This window comes from Acomys russatus, chromosome 18, assembly GCF_903995435.1.
Source record: "Acomys russatus chromosome 18, mAcoRus1.1, whole genome shotgun sequence".
NCBI classification, from domain to species: Eukaryota; Metazoa; Chordata; class Mammalia; order Rodentia; family Muridae; genus Acomys; species Acomys russatus.
In genome coordinates, this window is record NC_067154.1 from 29475900 (window position 1) to 29490807 (window position 14908).

General features: G+C 39.8%; 1 protein-coding gene and 1 pseudogene across 1 annotated transcript; one reads left to right on the forward strand and one right to left on the reverse strand.

Annotated features, from left to right (window-relative positions):
- The first annotated feature begins 2812 nt into the window (after positions 1 to 2812).
- LOC127202226 (eukaryotic translation initiation factor 3 subunit E-like) lies at positions 2813 to 4315 on the forward strand. The gene is given in 2 exon segments (XM_051160894.1): positions 2813 to 3662; positions 3665 to 4315. Coding segments are annotated over 2 exon segments (1335 nt in total). The 5' UTR covers positions 2813 to 2827; the 3' UTR covers positions 4165 to 4315.
- An 8933-nt stretch (positions 4316 to 13248) lies between these two features.
- LOC127202027 (E3 ubiquitin-protein ligase Hakai-like) lies at positions 13249 to 14677 on the reverse strand (annotated as a pseudogene).
- Positions 14678 to 14908: the final 231 nt, after the last annotated feature.

Here is a 14908-nt window from a genome sequence, read left to right on the forward strand (position 1 = left end):
TGGTCCTGTTCTAAAATGGCCCAAATGAAAACCTATAAAGGTTGGAGAGGTGCAAGAAGGGCAGTCAATCTGCTTTCTCTGGGAACTTCCCTTAGGTATAATTTATTCAGCAATGGGAGTTCATGAGCATTCTGTTCCTTCAACTCCTCCTTGCTCAAAGCCTTCTGTGAGGAAGAAGAAGGATTTGGTGCTGGGAGTGAGAATGCGATGCTTCTAGGCCTTGAGATTATGACTTTTTGAGTTGGAAATATGTGTTGGACAGGAGCTGTCTTCCCAGACTGAGGAACTCTCACCCTGCGTTTTCAAACCATCATTCCAGTGACTTGTTCAGTAGTTCATCAAACATGTATTTAAACATGTACTGCGAGACAGACCGGCCTACCAACAAGGCTTCAATTTGACCATTAAGACCATTACGTTGAGTGGAAGGAAAGAGACAGGAGAGCGAACAAATGTAAACAACACTTAGAAGAACTAAAACCTACCTATGCACACATACAAGATCAGTGCAGGACAATGTTTCTTACCTGTTTTCTCTATTACCACCCCCTAAAGGAGATTAGCCCTCTGTTTTTTGTAATTATACTCTTTATTTGAAATTTAATCTTCATATATATTGTATGTGGAGTTATGTATTTATTGCATTTCTGAGTTTTTAAGTGAAGACAACAAATTCTTTGCATTTCCTGTTGATTAAATTTGTTTTTTTTAAAACATTTTTCATGCGTGTATATAGTGCCTTTTGTTTGCTATCACTCCTTAATCTTCTCTTATCACCCCCCCCAACACTATCTCCCCCTCCCCTTCTCTACAAGTCTCTTTCTTACATCTATGTCTTTCTGCTTTGTTTTGTGATTCACTGATTTTAACCAGGACTGTCGTGTTTAGAAGTATCCACTGGTACCTGGTCGACCCACTGTACTGCTTCTGTTTGTAACAAGAAGTTCAGCATTTAGAGGCAATGTCGCGCAGTTGTCTGTTAGCAGGACTGGTTTTGTTCAGAGCTAGTCCACAGGGCTAGCTGCTGTGAGTTCATGACTACAGTGCTGAGTCCAGCCCAGAAGATAGCATTTTGCAGCCATTCTCTCTTCCAGTTCCTATGGTCTGTCTAATCACTCTTCTGTGATTTTCCCAAGCCTCAAAGGTGGCAGTATAAATGACTGAAGCTGCAAGGAGAAAATAGCTGTCTACAGACCAGAAAGAGGATTCTCACCTTGTGCTGGAGCCACAAGCTCCTACATTTTGAACTTTCCAGTTTTCAGGCTCTGAAAGAGGAAACCTTGTTGTTTCTAACTACCCAACCCCTGTTAGTCTGTTATAGCACTGTGAATAATACCCAAACGGCAGCATGTTGATGGGAAATGTAGGTCTGAAGGAGGTAGGAGTCGTTCTTCACTTAGAAAACCCTAGTAAGACATAATAGAAATGACATGTGTTCTTCAAGGTTGTAAAGATGAGTAGGTATTCTCACAGCTAGGAAAATAGAGAAGGCTATGTATGAATACAGACTAATTAATGGAAAAGGGCAAAGTTATAAAATGGAGCATTTATCTCGTGACATGCTCAAAAAAACTTTCAGGCTGAGGCCTCCATGGGTTAAAGCACTCACTGCTCAGCCCCATGACCTGAATTTGTCTCTGGAACTGACAAGGTTTCTACATATTCCTCCAGGTTATCCTCTGACTCTCATGATTGTGCTCACACACACACACACACACACACACACACACACACACACACACTCACACTCACTCACACACACAGTCACACACACACAGTCACTCACACACACACTCACACACACAGACACACACAGACAAACACACACATAAATACACACACACTCAAGCACACACACAAATGCACACACACACACACACATATAAATATTACCATACACTATGTAATATTTTTTACATTAGCCAGAATTGAGTAAGACAATAGGGCATTGATAATGTGTTTGTGAGAAACTAACAAATCTCTGTAATGCTTTGTGGTAGTTTGTGGTAGTTATTTTCTGTAGGTCAGAGGAAAGAGAGGAAGCACTGAAATGGAAATAAACTCTGAATTCAGTGGGAGTAAGAGAAATTCAGGGAAACTGATAAGAACTCAATGGGAATAAAGGGAAGTTAATGAGGATAATGGGCAGAGTCAAGTGGCAGATAAGACAAGGTGTCCATGGTGAATATTATAAACCATAGTTATAAAATAATGATCTGAGTAGTTTGATTACTGATTTTTTAAAAAATGTTGAATAACTGGTCATGGTGTCCTTAGAACGGAAATATATGGACATTCTATTGAAATTCTATGTGACGTGACTAAAGCAAGAGCTCCTGGTGCTTTTAGCAGTAGTCTTATTGTAGTTACCACAAAGGAGAGTTGTAGTCTGGTAGCATCATGATAGTGTTTCAGTTTATTCAACAAGAATTTGTGTTGGAAACCTGGTCAACAGTGAGGTGATCCAGAGATGTGGTGGCAACTTCAAGAGGTGAAACCTAGTGGGAAGTCAGAAGGTTGCTCAACCTTGTGGTGTTTGGCTTCAGGACTGAAGCTGAAATGACTTCCTAATTTGAACCAGTTTATAGGACTAGAACATCTTAAGTAAAAGGGACACTGGCTTCCTTTGAAGAAGAGTTCTGCTACTCAGCCACAAATGATCCTACAAGTCTTTCTTCTTTCCTTCAAGAAACACTCAGTGATTCACATGGGTGACTGCAGTGGGGGAAGGAAGGCTGTCATGATAGCTAACTTTTCTGCCTGTGAGCAGACAGTAGTTATTGGTGACTTAAATCTCCTCAGGGTGCTCTCCTTTCCTCCGGGCAACATGGCGGAGTACGACCTGACTACTCGCATCGCGCACTTTCTGGATCGGCACCTGGCCTTTCCGCTTCTTGAGTTTCTCTCTGTGAAAGAGATATATAATGAAAAGGAATTATTACAAGGAAAATTGGATCTTCTTAGTGATACCAATATGGTAGACTTTGCTATGGATGTCTACAAAAATCTTTATTCTGATGACATCCCTCATGCTTTGAGAGAAAAAAGAACCACAGTTGTTGCCCAGTTGAAACAGCTCCAGGCAGAAACAGAACCAATTGTGAAGATGTTTGAAGATCCAGAAACTACAAGGCAGATGCAGTCGACCAGGGATGGTCGGATGCTATTTGACTACCTTGCAGACAAGCATGGGTTTAGGCAAGAGTATTTAGATACACTCTACAGATATGCAAAATTTCAATATGAGTGTGGAAATTACTCAGGAGCGGCAGAGTATCTTTACTTCTTTAGAGTCTTGGTTCCAGCAACAGATAGAAATGCTTTAAGTTCACTCTGGGGAAAACTGGCCTCTGAAATCTTAATGCAGAATTGGGATGCAGCCATGGAAGACCTTACTCGATTGAAAGAGACCATAGACAATAATTCTGTGAGTTCTCCACTCCAGTCTCTTCAGCAGTGAACGTGGCTCATCCATTGGTCTCTGTTTGTTTTTTTCAACCATCCAAAAGGCCGAGATAATATTATTGATCTCTTCCTTTACCAACCACAGTACCTTAATGCAATCCAGACAATGTGTCCACATATTCTCCGCTATTTGACCACTGCTGTCATAACAAACAAAGATGTGCGGAAACGCCGGCAGGTGCTGAAAGATCTAGTGAAATCATCCAACAGGAGTCTTACACATACAAAGACCCAATCACAGAATTTGTTGAGTGCTTATATGTTAACTTTGATTTTGATGGTGCTCAGAAAAAGCTGAGGGAATGTGAATCAGTGCTTGTGAATGACTTCTTCTTGGTGGCATGTCTTGAGGACTTCATTGAGAATGCCCGTCTCTTCATATTTGAGACTTTCTGTCGCATCCACCAGTGTATCAGCATTAATATGTTAGCAGATAAGCTGAATATGACTCCAGAAGAAGCTGAAAGATGGATTGTGAATTTAATTAGAAATGCGAGGTTGGATGCCAAGATTGACTCTAAACTAGGTCACGTGGTAATGGGTAACAATGCAGTCTCACCGTATCAACAAGTGATTGAAAAGACGAAAAGTCTTTTGTTTCGAAGCCAAATGTTGGCCATGAATATCGAAAAGAAACTTAATCAGAACAGTAGATCAGAGGCTCCCAACTGGGCAACCCAAGATTCTGGCTTCTATTAAAGGAACATAAAGAGAAGAAGAAAAAAGAATCAATGAAAGGCACAATAACCATTATGTATAAAGAGTGACAAACATTTTTAGAAGCATTTAACATGTTTATTATAAATTTTGGAGAATTTGAATAAAATTGGCTGTGATTCCAAAAAAAAAATCTCCTCAGGGTTTAAGTAACAGAACTTTGTCTTGAGTTCTTCTCGGACTGGCCCAAGCCTGCCTAATGGCTAGTTCCTCATCTGGAATTTACAGTTTCTGGAGTCACATTTAGGGAACAGACAATTTCTCACATTGTTTCCCAGCCCCATTGAGAGAGCATTGTCATAGTAGAAAAGGCTGTTTGGAAGCAAGCAGAATGGCTACACCTCTAGAAATCATAGTCTGAAAGCTACACTGGATTCCTGGAGAGGTTGTAGGGAGCTTAAATGGGCACTGTGATTTCTACCGTATCCTGATTCAACTCACCTGTGGGGCACTGGCAGGAGCTTGATAGAGCTCCATTTAATCTAGTGATGAGTTCAATTGCAATTCCTGTTCCATGTGTGGTTCCTTTACCCAAGAAAGTTAGGGGATCCTGGCAACCAGTATGCAGTTGGATAGGCTGTAGTCTCTAGTTATTTACCCAAACATCAATTCATGCTTTTCTATGAAGATATTTTTGAAGAGTGTATTAAAATACATAGCCAGAGACAGGAAATGTGACACACATCAGTCATTGCAGGAACATGGAGGGCGGCAAGGCAGGAGGAGCACCAATTCAAGACCACGTAAGGCAATATAGTACAATCCTATGTGGAAAAAAAACCAAAACCACTTTAAGCAAAGGTGATTATTTTAGATACTGTGGAAATCCAAATCAGCCACTGAGATATCTCAAGTGTAGACATGAAGTTTCCTGGTAAAGAAGAAATTCTTCCTGTAGTATCAGTTGAACCTGTGTATGACCTTAGAAGCCATGCCTTCCCTACAGCCAGCTCCATGGACTTCCCACTTTCCTCCCCAGCCTCTGCAATCCCATAAACTAGTTCCTTAACCTGTATCTCCCACTGGCTCTTTTCTTAGTCAAATCCCAAAGGACACAATGATTGATGTGAAGGGGTTTCCTCTATCCATGTTAATAAACATCATCAGAAGAAGTTTGCATTCAATGAAAAAACCTAGCATATCTCTTCAGTGTTTTTCTCAGAGTTAAAATTTCTCTCCAGTTCTCTTTTATAATCTTGTCCATGGGGGCCTTGATTACTTCTTGATCCCATGCTGCTGAGCTAATTTATGATATTGCACTAATTTGACTAGTGTAACAACTTGGTAAAACATGTTCAAGACAGAAGAGAGGACACAGCATCGCTCCAATTATAGAGATATTCTACTGTGTAATATTTGTATGAATCTCCCAGTGTTATGCTGTATTCCTTCCAAACAAAGGATAAATTGTGAACCTTCTACAACAATAGTGATGATATTAGATTTGAGAAGTAAGGGTTATTTGTCAAATCATTTAAAAAGCTATTCATTTTGGAGCATCTCAGAACAAAAGACGCTGAATAGCTAATATTGCTTGCTATGACAATAGTCTTACTACGAAACTGTAAAACTTAACAAATCATCCACTGATGGCTTGTGGTACAGAGGTCTCTATGGGCCTGCTCTGAGTGAATAATGTCACTGACATTTAGAATTTTGAAATAAGAAGTGCTACTTTCTGAAGATGACCAATATTCTTTTAAGAAACAACTTCTGCCTATTATTTAACTCTATAGGAGATTATGGACCCCAAAGATGACCACCATAATCTCTTAGTTGACTGGCTTAGTGTGTTTAGCAGCATTCTAATATCAAGTGTAGGTGATATATCTGGGATCAAGTTGGACATCAATCCCAACCTCTGGAATTCTTTCTTAAGGAGTCTTCTAGACATCTTTATCAGGATGTCTAGCAAAATGATAAACATGGTCCAAACCAATTGTTCAATCTCCCTCTCACCCTCTAGCTTCTTTCTTTTAAATCCATCTACTGACCAGTGAATACTTACTCAAGACTTCTAGATGCAGGACCAAAACTTTGGAATTATCTCCAGCGCAACAGAAATATCTGTTATCTCTACTTTCAAAATACATGCATAACTTAACTTCTTCCCACCATTCCTTCAATATTGTTCCAACTACAATCATATATTGCTTGGGTAACTGCCTATTATGTGACACTGTTCCTAGGGAATGTGTGAATGTATGTTTATTCATCCTAGATATAGAACCAATGACAGACCAAAGTAAATATTCCACCAAAGGCCCATTTTTTGAACCACTGAATTTATTGGAAGTTCAAAATTTTTCTTATAGGAATATGGGTTAGGGTCTTGCTTATAGGCCCATGAATAGCTCAAAAGTAGCTACTTTACCAGAGTCCGCCAGAGCTCAACTCAGTATGGAATATGACCCATGAAAGTGAAGTTTGGAGCTCTCTGCATGATTTGCAGGTAACTTATATATCAGAGTCTCTTCTCAGCAGTTTTTAACTGATTATAACATTTGGAAGGAATGCGTCTCATGCATCTGGTAAATTTCAGGGGCTTCCTGAGACTTGTGAGTTGTTTACTTGCTGAATATTCCCTTTAGAAGTTCACAAATCTTAATGAATTTTCTTCCTGGAGAGAATGTTTTAGTTTGTAGGAAATTGCTATGCAACATTGCTGTCAAATTTGAGTCATTCTTCCTGGTTCTATCTGGTTTTATGCCTTCCCCTTTCTTGATGTCTTTTTTTTTTTTTTTTTATAGATAGCAGCTGTCTAAGCATTTCTATTGTGAAATGACACCATGACCACAACAACTCTTATAAAGGAAAGCAATTAATTGGAGCTGGCTTATAGTTCAGAGGTTTAGTTCATTTTCATCGTGGTGGGATGCAGGCAACAATAATTCTGGACAAGTAGCTGAGAGTTCTGTATCTGGATTGGCAAGCAGCAAGAAGAGAGTGCCACACTGGGGCTAGCTTGAGCATCTGAGACAGTGACATGCTTTTTCCACAACAACCACACTTACTTCAACAAGGCTATCCCTCCTAATATAGGTGCCACTCCTATGAGCCTATGGGGATCATTTTCTTTCAAACTACCACAGCAGCCAAAGAGAAAAAGAAAAATCTGTTAAAAACTGAAATTGATCATGCCAGTTGACTCTGCCAGATTTTCTTGTTTTCCTCATCTCATTAAGAATCAGAGCTTGTGAAATCCTGTGGAAGAGTGGGAAGAAGGATTGAAAGATCCAGAGAGGTCAGGGACACCACAAGAAAATCTACAGAATCAACTAACCTGGGCACATAGGAACTTACAGAGAGACTTAACCACCAAGTTACAAGGTAACTATAGACAGCACAGGATGGACCTAAGCCCTCTGCATATATGTAATAATTGTGCAGCTTGGTTTTCATGTGGGATTCCTAGGAGCAGGAGCAGGGCCTATCTCTGATCCTGTTGTCTGCTTTTGATTTCCTTTCCCCTAACTGGGCTGCCTTGTCTAGTCATAATGGGATAAGATGTGCCTAGTCTTACTGCAACTTGATATGCCAAGGTGGCATATCTCCCCTTTCCTGGAGATAAAGGGAGGGCTGGAGGATGGGGGAAGGTGGATGAGGGAGGGACTGGGAGGAGAGGAAGGAGGGGAAGCTGCAATCTGGATCCAAAGTAAATAATTAAATAAAAAATGTTAAAAAAGAATCAGCTCAAACATTGTAAAGTTTTATCATCATCAGAGTGCTTTACTTTTGTCTATCTGTGTGAGCAGAACTCTCTGGGTCTGCCTATTAGCAACAACAGTTTTCATATTATTTTTTGAATACATCAAACAAGACTTTTCTCCAGAGGTCTGATACCAGATTTTTATTGGCAACATTGATCAATAGTATGGTGACTTCCTGAATATACCCACATCCCCTTTTGGAATATATTTTTCTTTTTTCTTTTAAGGTTTATTTATTATGTATGCAGTGTTTTGCCTGTATGTACACCTGCACACCAGAAGATGATACCAGATCTTATTAAAGATGGCTGTGAACCACCATGTGGTAGGTGGGAATTGAATTCAGGACCTATGGAAGAACAGACAGTACTCTTAACCTCTGAGCCACCTCTCCAGGCCATGGAATACATTTTTCTAGATTTAAACACTCCCCACTGATCCTCCTTCATGTCTTTGTTGAAATATTTGTGTGTGTATGTGTGTGTGCAATATATGCATGTTTAAAATGTATATACCATAGGTTATATATTTATTATACACTATGCAAACATTATATGACCTATACACTTATCTGTTGCTGTTGTTATTATTATTATTATCATCACTATTGTTTGTCTGAGGCTATACAAAACATCAAAAAGGGTTGATCCTGCTTACGAGTCAAACCAAGATTTTTAGCATACCCACATTCTTTTCAGTTGAATGATAGTTACTTTATTGCCAATCAAGGCCAAACACTTCTATATAGTAGTAACCACTTCTTTAATCTCCCGGTAGTACATTGACAATCAAATGGTTTCCTTTTGTGTACAGTGTGTCTTTCTCTTCTAAACACATGAATGTATCCTCCTTGAATATATGTCTCAATTCTCTTCCTCTGGAAAACATTGTTCAGGGAAGCTTTGGACTTTTACAAACTTAAGCATAAAGCACAGAGTTCCGCTGCAGATACTGCTTTCTGCTTCCTCTGCCTCCTTAACTATCAGCACCTGACATGAGAATGGTAACTTAGTTACAGTTGATGGATGACCTCTTACATCATAATCACCCAAAGTCCAGAGTCTGCAAGATTCATTCCTGCTATTGTCTAACTATGGCTTTAGACAAGTGCATAACATTTGTCCAGCATCGTGGTATCATAGAGGATCCATTTCAATATCTAAAATCTTCTGTGCCCCAAGTTATCACCCGCCCTCCAGCCATTGACCAATTTTAATTTATACTTTTAAGTGGTGATTCTATTTCAAATGGGATTGCTTTTGTAGATCAGCTTTATGCTCACTAATTGAGCAAAAGGTGTAAAGAATTCTCAAATACTTCCCAACATTTACCTTGTTATTGTCTCCATAGGTTTTTTCCCCCACAGAATGAAGTACAATTAGAAGGATGTAGCCCATAATATAGACTTTCGTTGTGTGATGTTATCTACAGAGACATCTATTCACCCCAAATAGGACACTAATAGCAGACATTTGATTCCACTCAAGACTAGGTTGTTCATCCGGTGAACGCATTTGGAGTTACAAGAGCATGGCTAACTCAAAGGCAGCTGCGTCACTAAAGAGTCCACTGCAGTTTCTTTATCCATTCTTCTACTGACGGACACTTAGGCTGTTTCCATGTTCTTGCTATTACGAATAAGGCTGCTATGAACATGGTTGAGCAAATTTTCTTGTTGTGTGCTGGAGCATCTTCCGGGTATATTCCAAGGAGTGGAATAGCTGAGTCTTGAGGAAGCCCTATTCCCATTTTTCTGAGATAGCACCAGATAGATTTCCAAAGTGGCTGTACTAGTTTGCATTCCCACAGCAATGAAGAAGTGTTCCTCTCTCTCCACATCCTTGCCAGCATGTGGTGTCGCTTAAATTTTTGATCTTAGCCATTCTGATGGGTGCAAGATAGAATCTCAGAGTTGTTTTGATTTGCATTTCCCTGATGACTAAGGAGGTTGAGCATTTCGTTAAGTGTTTCTCAGCCATTTGATATTCCTCTGTTGAGAATTCTCTGTTTAGTTCCAAGCCCTAAGTGTCCATCAGTAGAAGAATGAATAAAGAAACTGTGGTACATATACGCTATGGAATACTATTCAGCTATTAAAACCAAGGAATTCCCAAAATTTGTGGATAAATGGATTGAGCTAGAAATGATCATAATGAGTGAGTTAATACAGAAGCAGAAAGACTCAAATGGTATATACTCACATATATCTGCATACTAGCCCAATGGGCATGTCCCATGAAAGCCTTCACTTACCAGGAAACTGGGACAGAGGGGAGGACATCCTATTGGGACTCTAGATGAGAGAAGCATGGGAGAATAGCAAAGTAGAAGGACCCAGAGGGTCCTAGAAACCTACAAGTAGAACATTATGATAGGCAGATTTGGGCCCAGGGGTCCCGCTCAAAATAAGGCACCAGCCAAGGACAATACAGGCGGTAAACTTTAAACCCCTACCCAGATCTAGCCAATGGTCAGAACATTCCCCACAGTTGATTGTAGAGTGGGATATGACTTTCTCACGTACTCTGGTGCCTCACATTTGACCATGTCCCCTGGAGGGGGAGACCTGGTGGCACTCAGAGGAAGGACAGCAGGTTTCAAGAAGAGACTTGATACCCTATGAGCATATACAGGGGGAGGTAATCTCCCTCAGGAACAGTCATAGGGGAGGGGGATAATGGTAAAATGGGAGGGAGGGAAGAATGGGAGGATACAAGGGATGGGATAACCATTGAGATGTAACAAGAATAAATTAAAAAAAAAAAAAAAAAGAGTCCACTGCAGAACTGTGACCCCTCATGACAGCTGTAGCCCTAGAGGTCCCTGCAGAACTTGGAAGCAGCTCTGTTGGGAAGAGGCTCTTCTTTCCAGCAGTTGTTTCTGTTTATATAATTCTGTGAGAAACCTTGTGAATCTTGTAGGTTTTGGGAGCTTCCTGAATCCTGTCAATTTTGTCTTCTGGGTCTCCTTTTTTCTAGACAGGAACGTCTCAATTTATAGATTTTAGCTACATGTCAGCCGTTTTCAAGTTTCTCTGTATCTTTTAGTGGCTTGAGACCTCTTTCATTATTCTCGTTTTTGTTTCTGCTAAAAATAATTCTCTTGTCTAGATGCAGCACAGTTTGTTTATCCATTCACCATTGAAGCTCCAGTTGTATTTAATGTTGTATTAGCTCCTAAAACACTGCTTGACACATAGTAGGTGTTCAGGGTGTGTTCCTTTTTCTCACCATGCAATCATTCAGAGTAACATTCCTCTGTAGTAAGTCACCCAGTGTGAGAAACCAGATTAAAATCCAAACTGTTAGAGCTTTCCCATCTGTGTTCCCATTCTTACCATCTCAAAAGTGGCTCCTCACTGTTGAATACATTTTTTTCTTCTACTTTTCATTGTCATTGGTCTGTCCTAGCTTCATCAACTTCTCTCAGATTAAATATTAGCATTTTGATTCATATTTCTGACTGTAAGGCATAATATCATTTCCTAAAATGCACATGTTATTATGTTGGACTCTGGCTTGAAACACTCAGCAGATTAAACTTTAAACTCATTTCCGCATGTTTACATTTTAAAGACTTGACTCTTAGAAGGTGCATAGCTTTCTGTGCAGCCTCAATTTGAACAAACCTCAATGTCCTACTCTGTTTGCTTTAATAGATTAGAATTATTTGGGGAAGCCAAATTAAGGTGTGGCTGCTTGTCAAATTCAAGTATTTTATGTGGATCTCAAATTGTTCTTTGCTCTATTGTCAGCTTCCTCCTGCTTTTTTCTGGTATGTTTGAAATAATGAATTAATTTCATTATTAGTTCTATATTTAGGAGATGAATTTGACATGAATTACAGAGAAAATGCAGAGCTGACAGCGGGGTCTGGTGCGGTTGTCTTTATTTTTTCAGCTAAAAGTTTGGTGCCTCTTTTATTGGCTCACAGAGTAGAATATAACATTCCTGTACACTCTCAGGGGTGGGTGGCTCTAACATACAAAAGCACGGGACAAGGCTTCTAGATTCTGCCATAGAATAGCAATAAACACACCAGATTGGGTTGATCATCGCTTCAAATGAAGGAGTCTTCTTTAAAATGCAGTGTTTCTCACTGCCCTTTACAATACCCGCTATTCTGGTATGATACTTTTATTTTTGTTTAAAATATTTTTGTCCCAAAGTGTCTTGAAAAAGGACCAGTAGAATAGAGTCTCACTGCCCTAAAAAGAATGGTCTCTCACACTCTGTGAAGTTCCATTTCACTTTGAACATTTATTGGACACACACACACATGTGCGCACACACACACACACACACACACACACACACACACACACACACAATTTAAGCTTAGAAGGGCTGGAATGACATTAGGAAGCAAGTGTGTGAGATAATGCAGAACAAGGGAATGTCAGCATACTTTATCACAGATAGTGTCATCTTTTCTCATAATGGTTTCATACTCTAGTAACTAAAGGACTTGGTGTAATGAGATACAGCTGAGCTTGGGAAATTTCATCAACTGTCCGATTTCAAGTGATTTTATTTTTTCCTTAGCTTACAGCAGCACTGGGCTTTGATATTGAAATAAGAATAGGACATTGTGACATACTTTTTAAAATTCTGGTTCTTGCCATTCCAGAGATAATTTGTGCATTCCAAAGAAGCAGGTAAGATCAATATTCTTACAGATTACTTTGGGTTTTCTGTTGTTAAAGTATGAGAAATACCAAAATGATAAATGACTTGACTTGAAGGTTAACATAATGCAAATCAGAGCTACACTCATGTTTAAGATTATTAATTATTAATTTTCAGGATTATAGTCACTCATCAAGTCTCTTTTCTCCTGCAGTTTTCAGTCTATTACATATTGTACTAATGATATTCATAGTATGGTTAAATATAAAGTCCATTTGTGTTACTTTACATAACTTATTTATTTTTCCACTTTGTTTCTGCTTTTTACAACTCTCTTGAAATTTAATATTTTTACAGAGGTTAAATAAACTATCACAACAGAAACTAAGCATTGGGTTTAAATAAGAGCAATGTTTCTCACAGTGAAAAATTTGCAATTTTTCTTTCTTTCTTTCTTTTTTACAAATAGTCACTTCTGGGTCAATTTACCACACCAAAGTAACAGTTGTTAAGATATAGTTGTGCTCAACTGAGCCACTTATCTGCACTACAGTATAGTACTTGAAAGCAATCCTAAGGTCAAGATTCAGAACTGTTAAGAGACAAGACTTTGTGTTTTATAGTCACCTCAAAAGAGGTATTTTTCCTTCCCCAAACAGTCAAAGCTTAATTAAAAGACTGACTGATTTAATCTTTTGTCTTTGTCACAGCTTCAGTTCAAAGCACTATTATTCCTGGTTACATGGTCTGTATCTTATTTGGTCTGGATGATATGGTCCAGGTAGTGAGTTTGAGAAGGCAGGCTCTGCATTCAGGGAAGAAGTGCTGTCCCTCTTGGTGCAGACCATATATACCAGGACTCATTCCTCCTGGTTGTGTAAATGAAGGGCTCAAAGTTCCTTGATCTTCTGTAAACTGGGATAAAGAGTTAGGATTGTAATGATGAGGAGGGGGTGCAGTTACAGGTAGACCACCATGCTGAGGAGGGGGGTCCTAGAGGAGGATGATTAATATAAGGTGGCATCTGGGCAATGATATGTCCAGGGGGAGGGGTTATTGGTAGTGGCGCAGAGGTCATTGGTGGAGGTGGGGCGTGGCTATATACCAAGTAAGGAGTACCAGCAGCCTGGGGAGGATGTGGCATTGGATGGCTTTTGGTGGTGGAGGAGGTGGGGTGGTGTATAATGTTGCTGTGGAGGCATAATATAATGAGGTTGTGACACCACTGGCTGACCCTGATACTCAGCATGACAGTGAGCAGGTGCTGGGTCAGGAGGTGGTGGCTCTCTAGCACATGAGCTTGAGTCATCCTGAATAGGAATAGTTATTAAGTTGCTGTGCTTTCTTGTTGAAATACAAAAGGTCTCCTGATTTGCCAAAGGAGGTGGAGGTGGAGCCATGGACATTTCTGCTGGAGGAACATGAATATCCTCATGTGGCCGATTATAGTGCTCATGTGGCACATGTTGTAACAAAGGTGGAGGCATCACGATGTGGAGCTTTGGAGGCATATGGCTCATATGGTGCTTGTCTGGTGGCATTATGAAATTATGGGGCATCTCAGTTGGTGGTGGGGCAATAGGAGGATGAATATTCTCAAGTGAAGCATGGGTAACAGGCTTTCCAGCTCTCATATGGCAGTGGTTGATGTGACCTTGTAAGTCTCTCTGAGATAGATATGTTCTCTTATAACCTTGAACAATGCTATACATGAAGAGAGAACCTCCCGTGCACTGCTTAATCAGCTGCACAGCATCACTACAGCCTGGGCACATAGGAAAAAACATGCTTGCATAGAATCATTCTCCCATAGACTTTGATAGGAAATTGACATTTGTCACAGAAATGAACTGCTGTATTATCCTTTTCACGTAGGATATTTATCTTAAAATACCCCAAAAAGTTGTCCTGGAAATCATTCCTAATTTCCAAAGAGCCCACCTCCTTTATGGTCATACTGTTGTTCTTCATTATAATCAAATCCTTCTGGTGGGGCTTTGCAGGCATCCTGCTAATAGTCCTTTGAATTCGAGGTGCAAGTTTAACTGTGTTGGTTTGTTTGGAGATGAGTTTTATAGAAATTCTTCTGCAAACATCAAGACCACACAAGGATCCAGAACTATTACTGCCTTGTAACTCATTGTCAGTGTGACCCATGATTTGGCTCACCTGTTTATTCCCATTTTCCTGTGTGCTTATTATTATAGGCATGTATGAATTCCTGAGGATGTACATGCCCGTGTGTGCATGTGCACATGGAGGACTGAGGCTGATGTGGAAAGTCATCTTCTATTGCTTTTTCATTTAATTCACTGAAGCAGTGTCTCTTAGCATCTTAGTCTAACTTAGAGCTTGCCTATATGGCTAGGTGCAGTAAGGGACTTACTC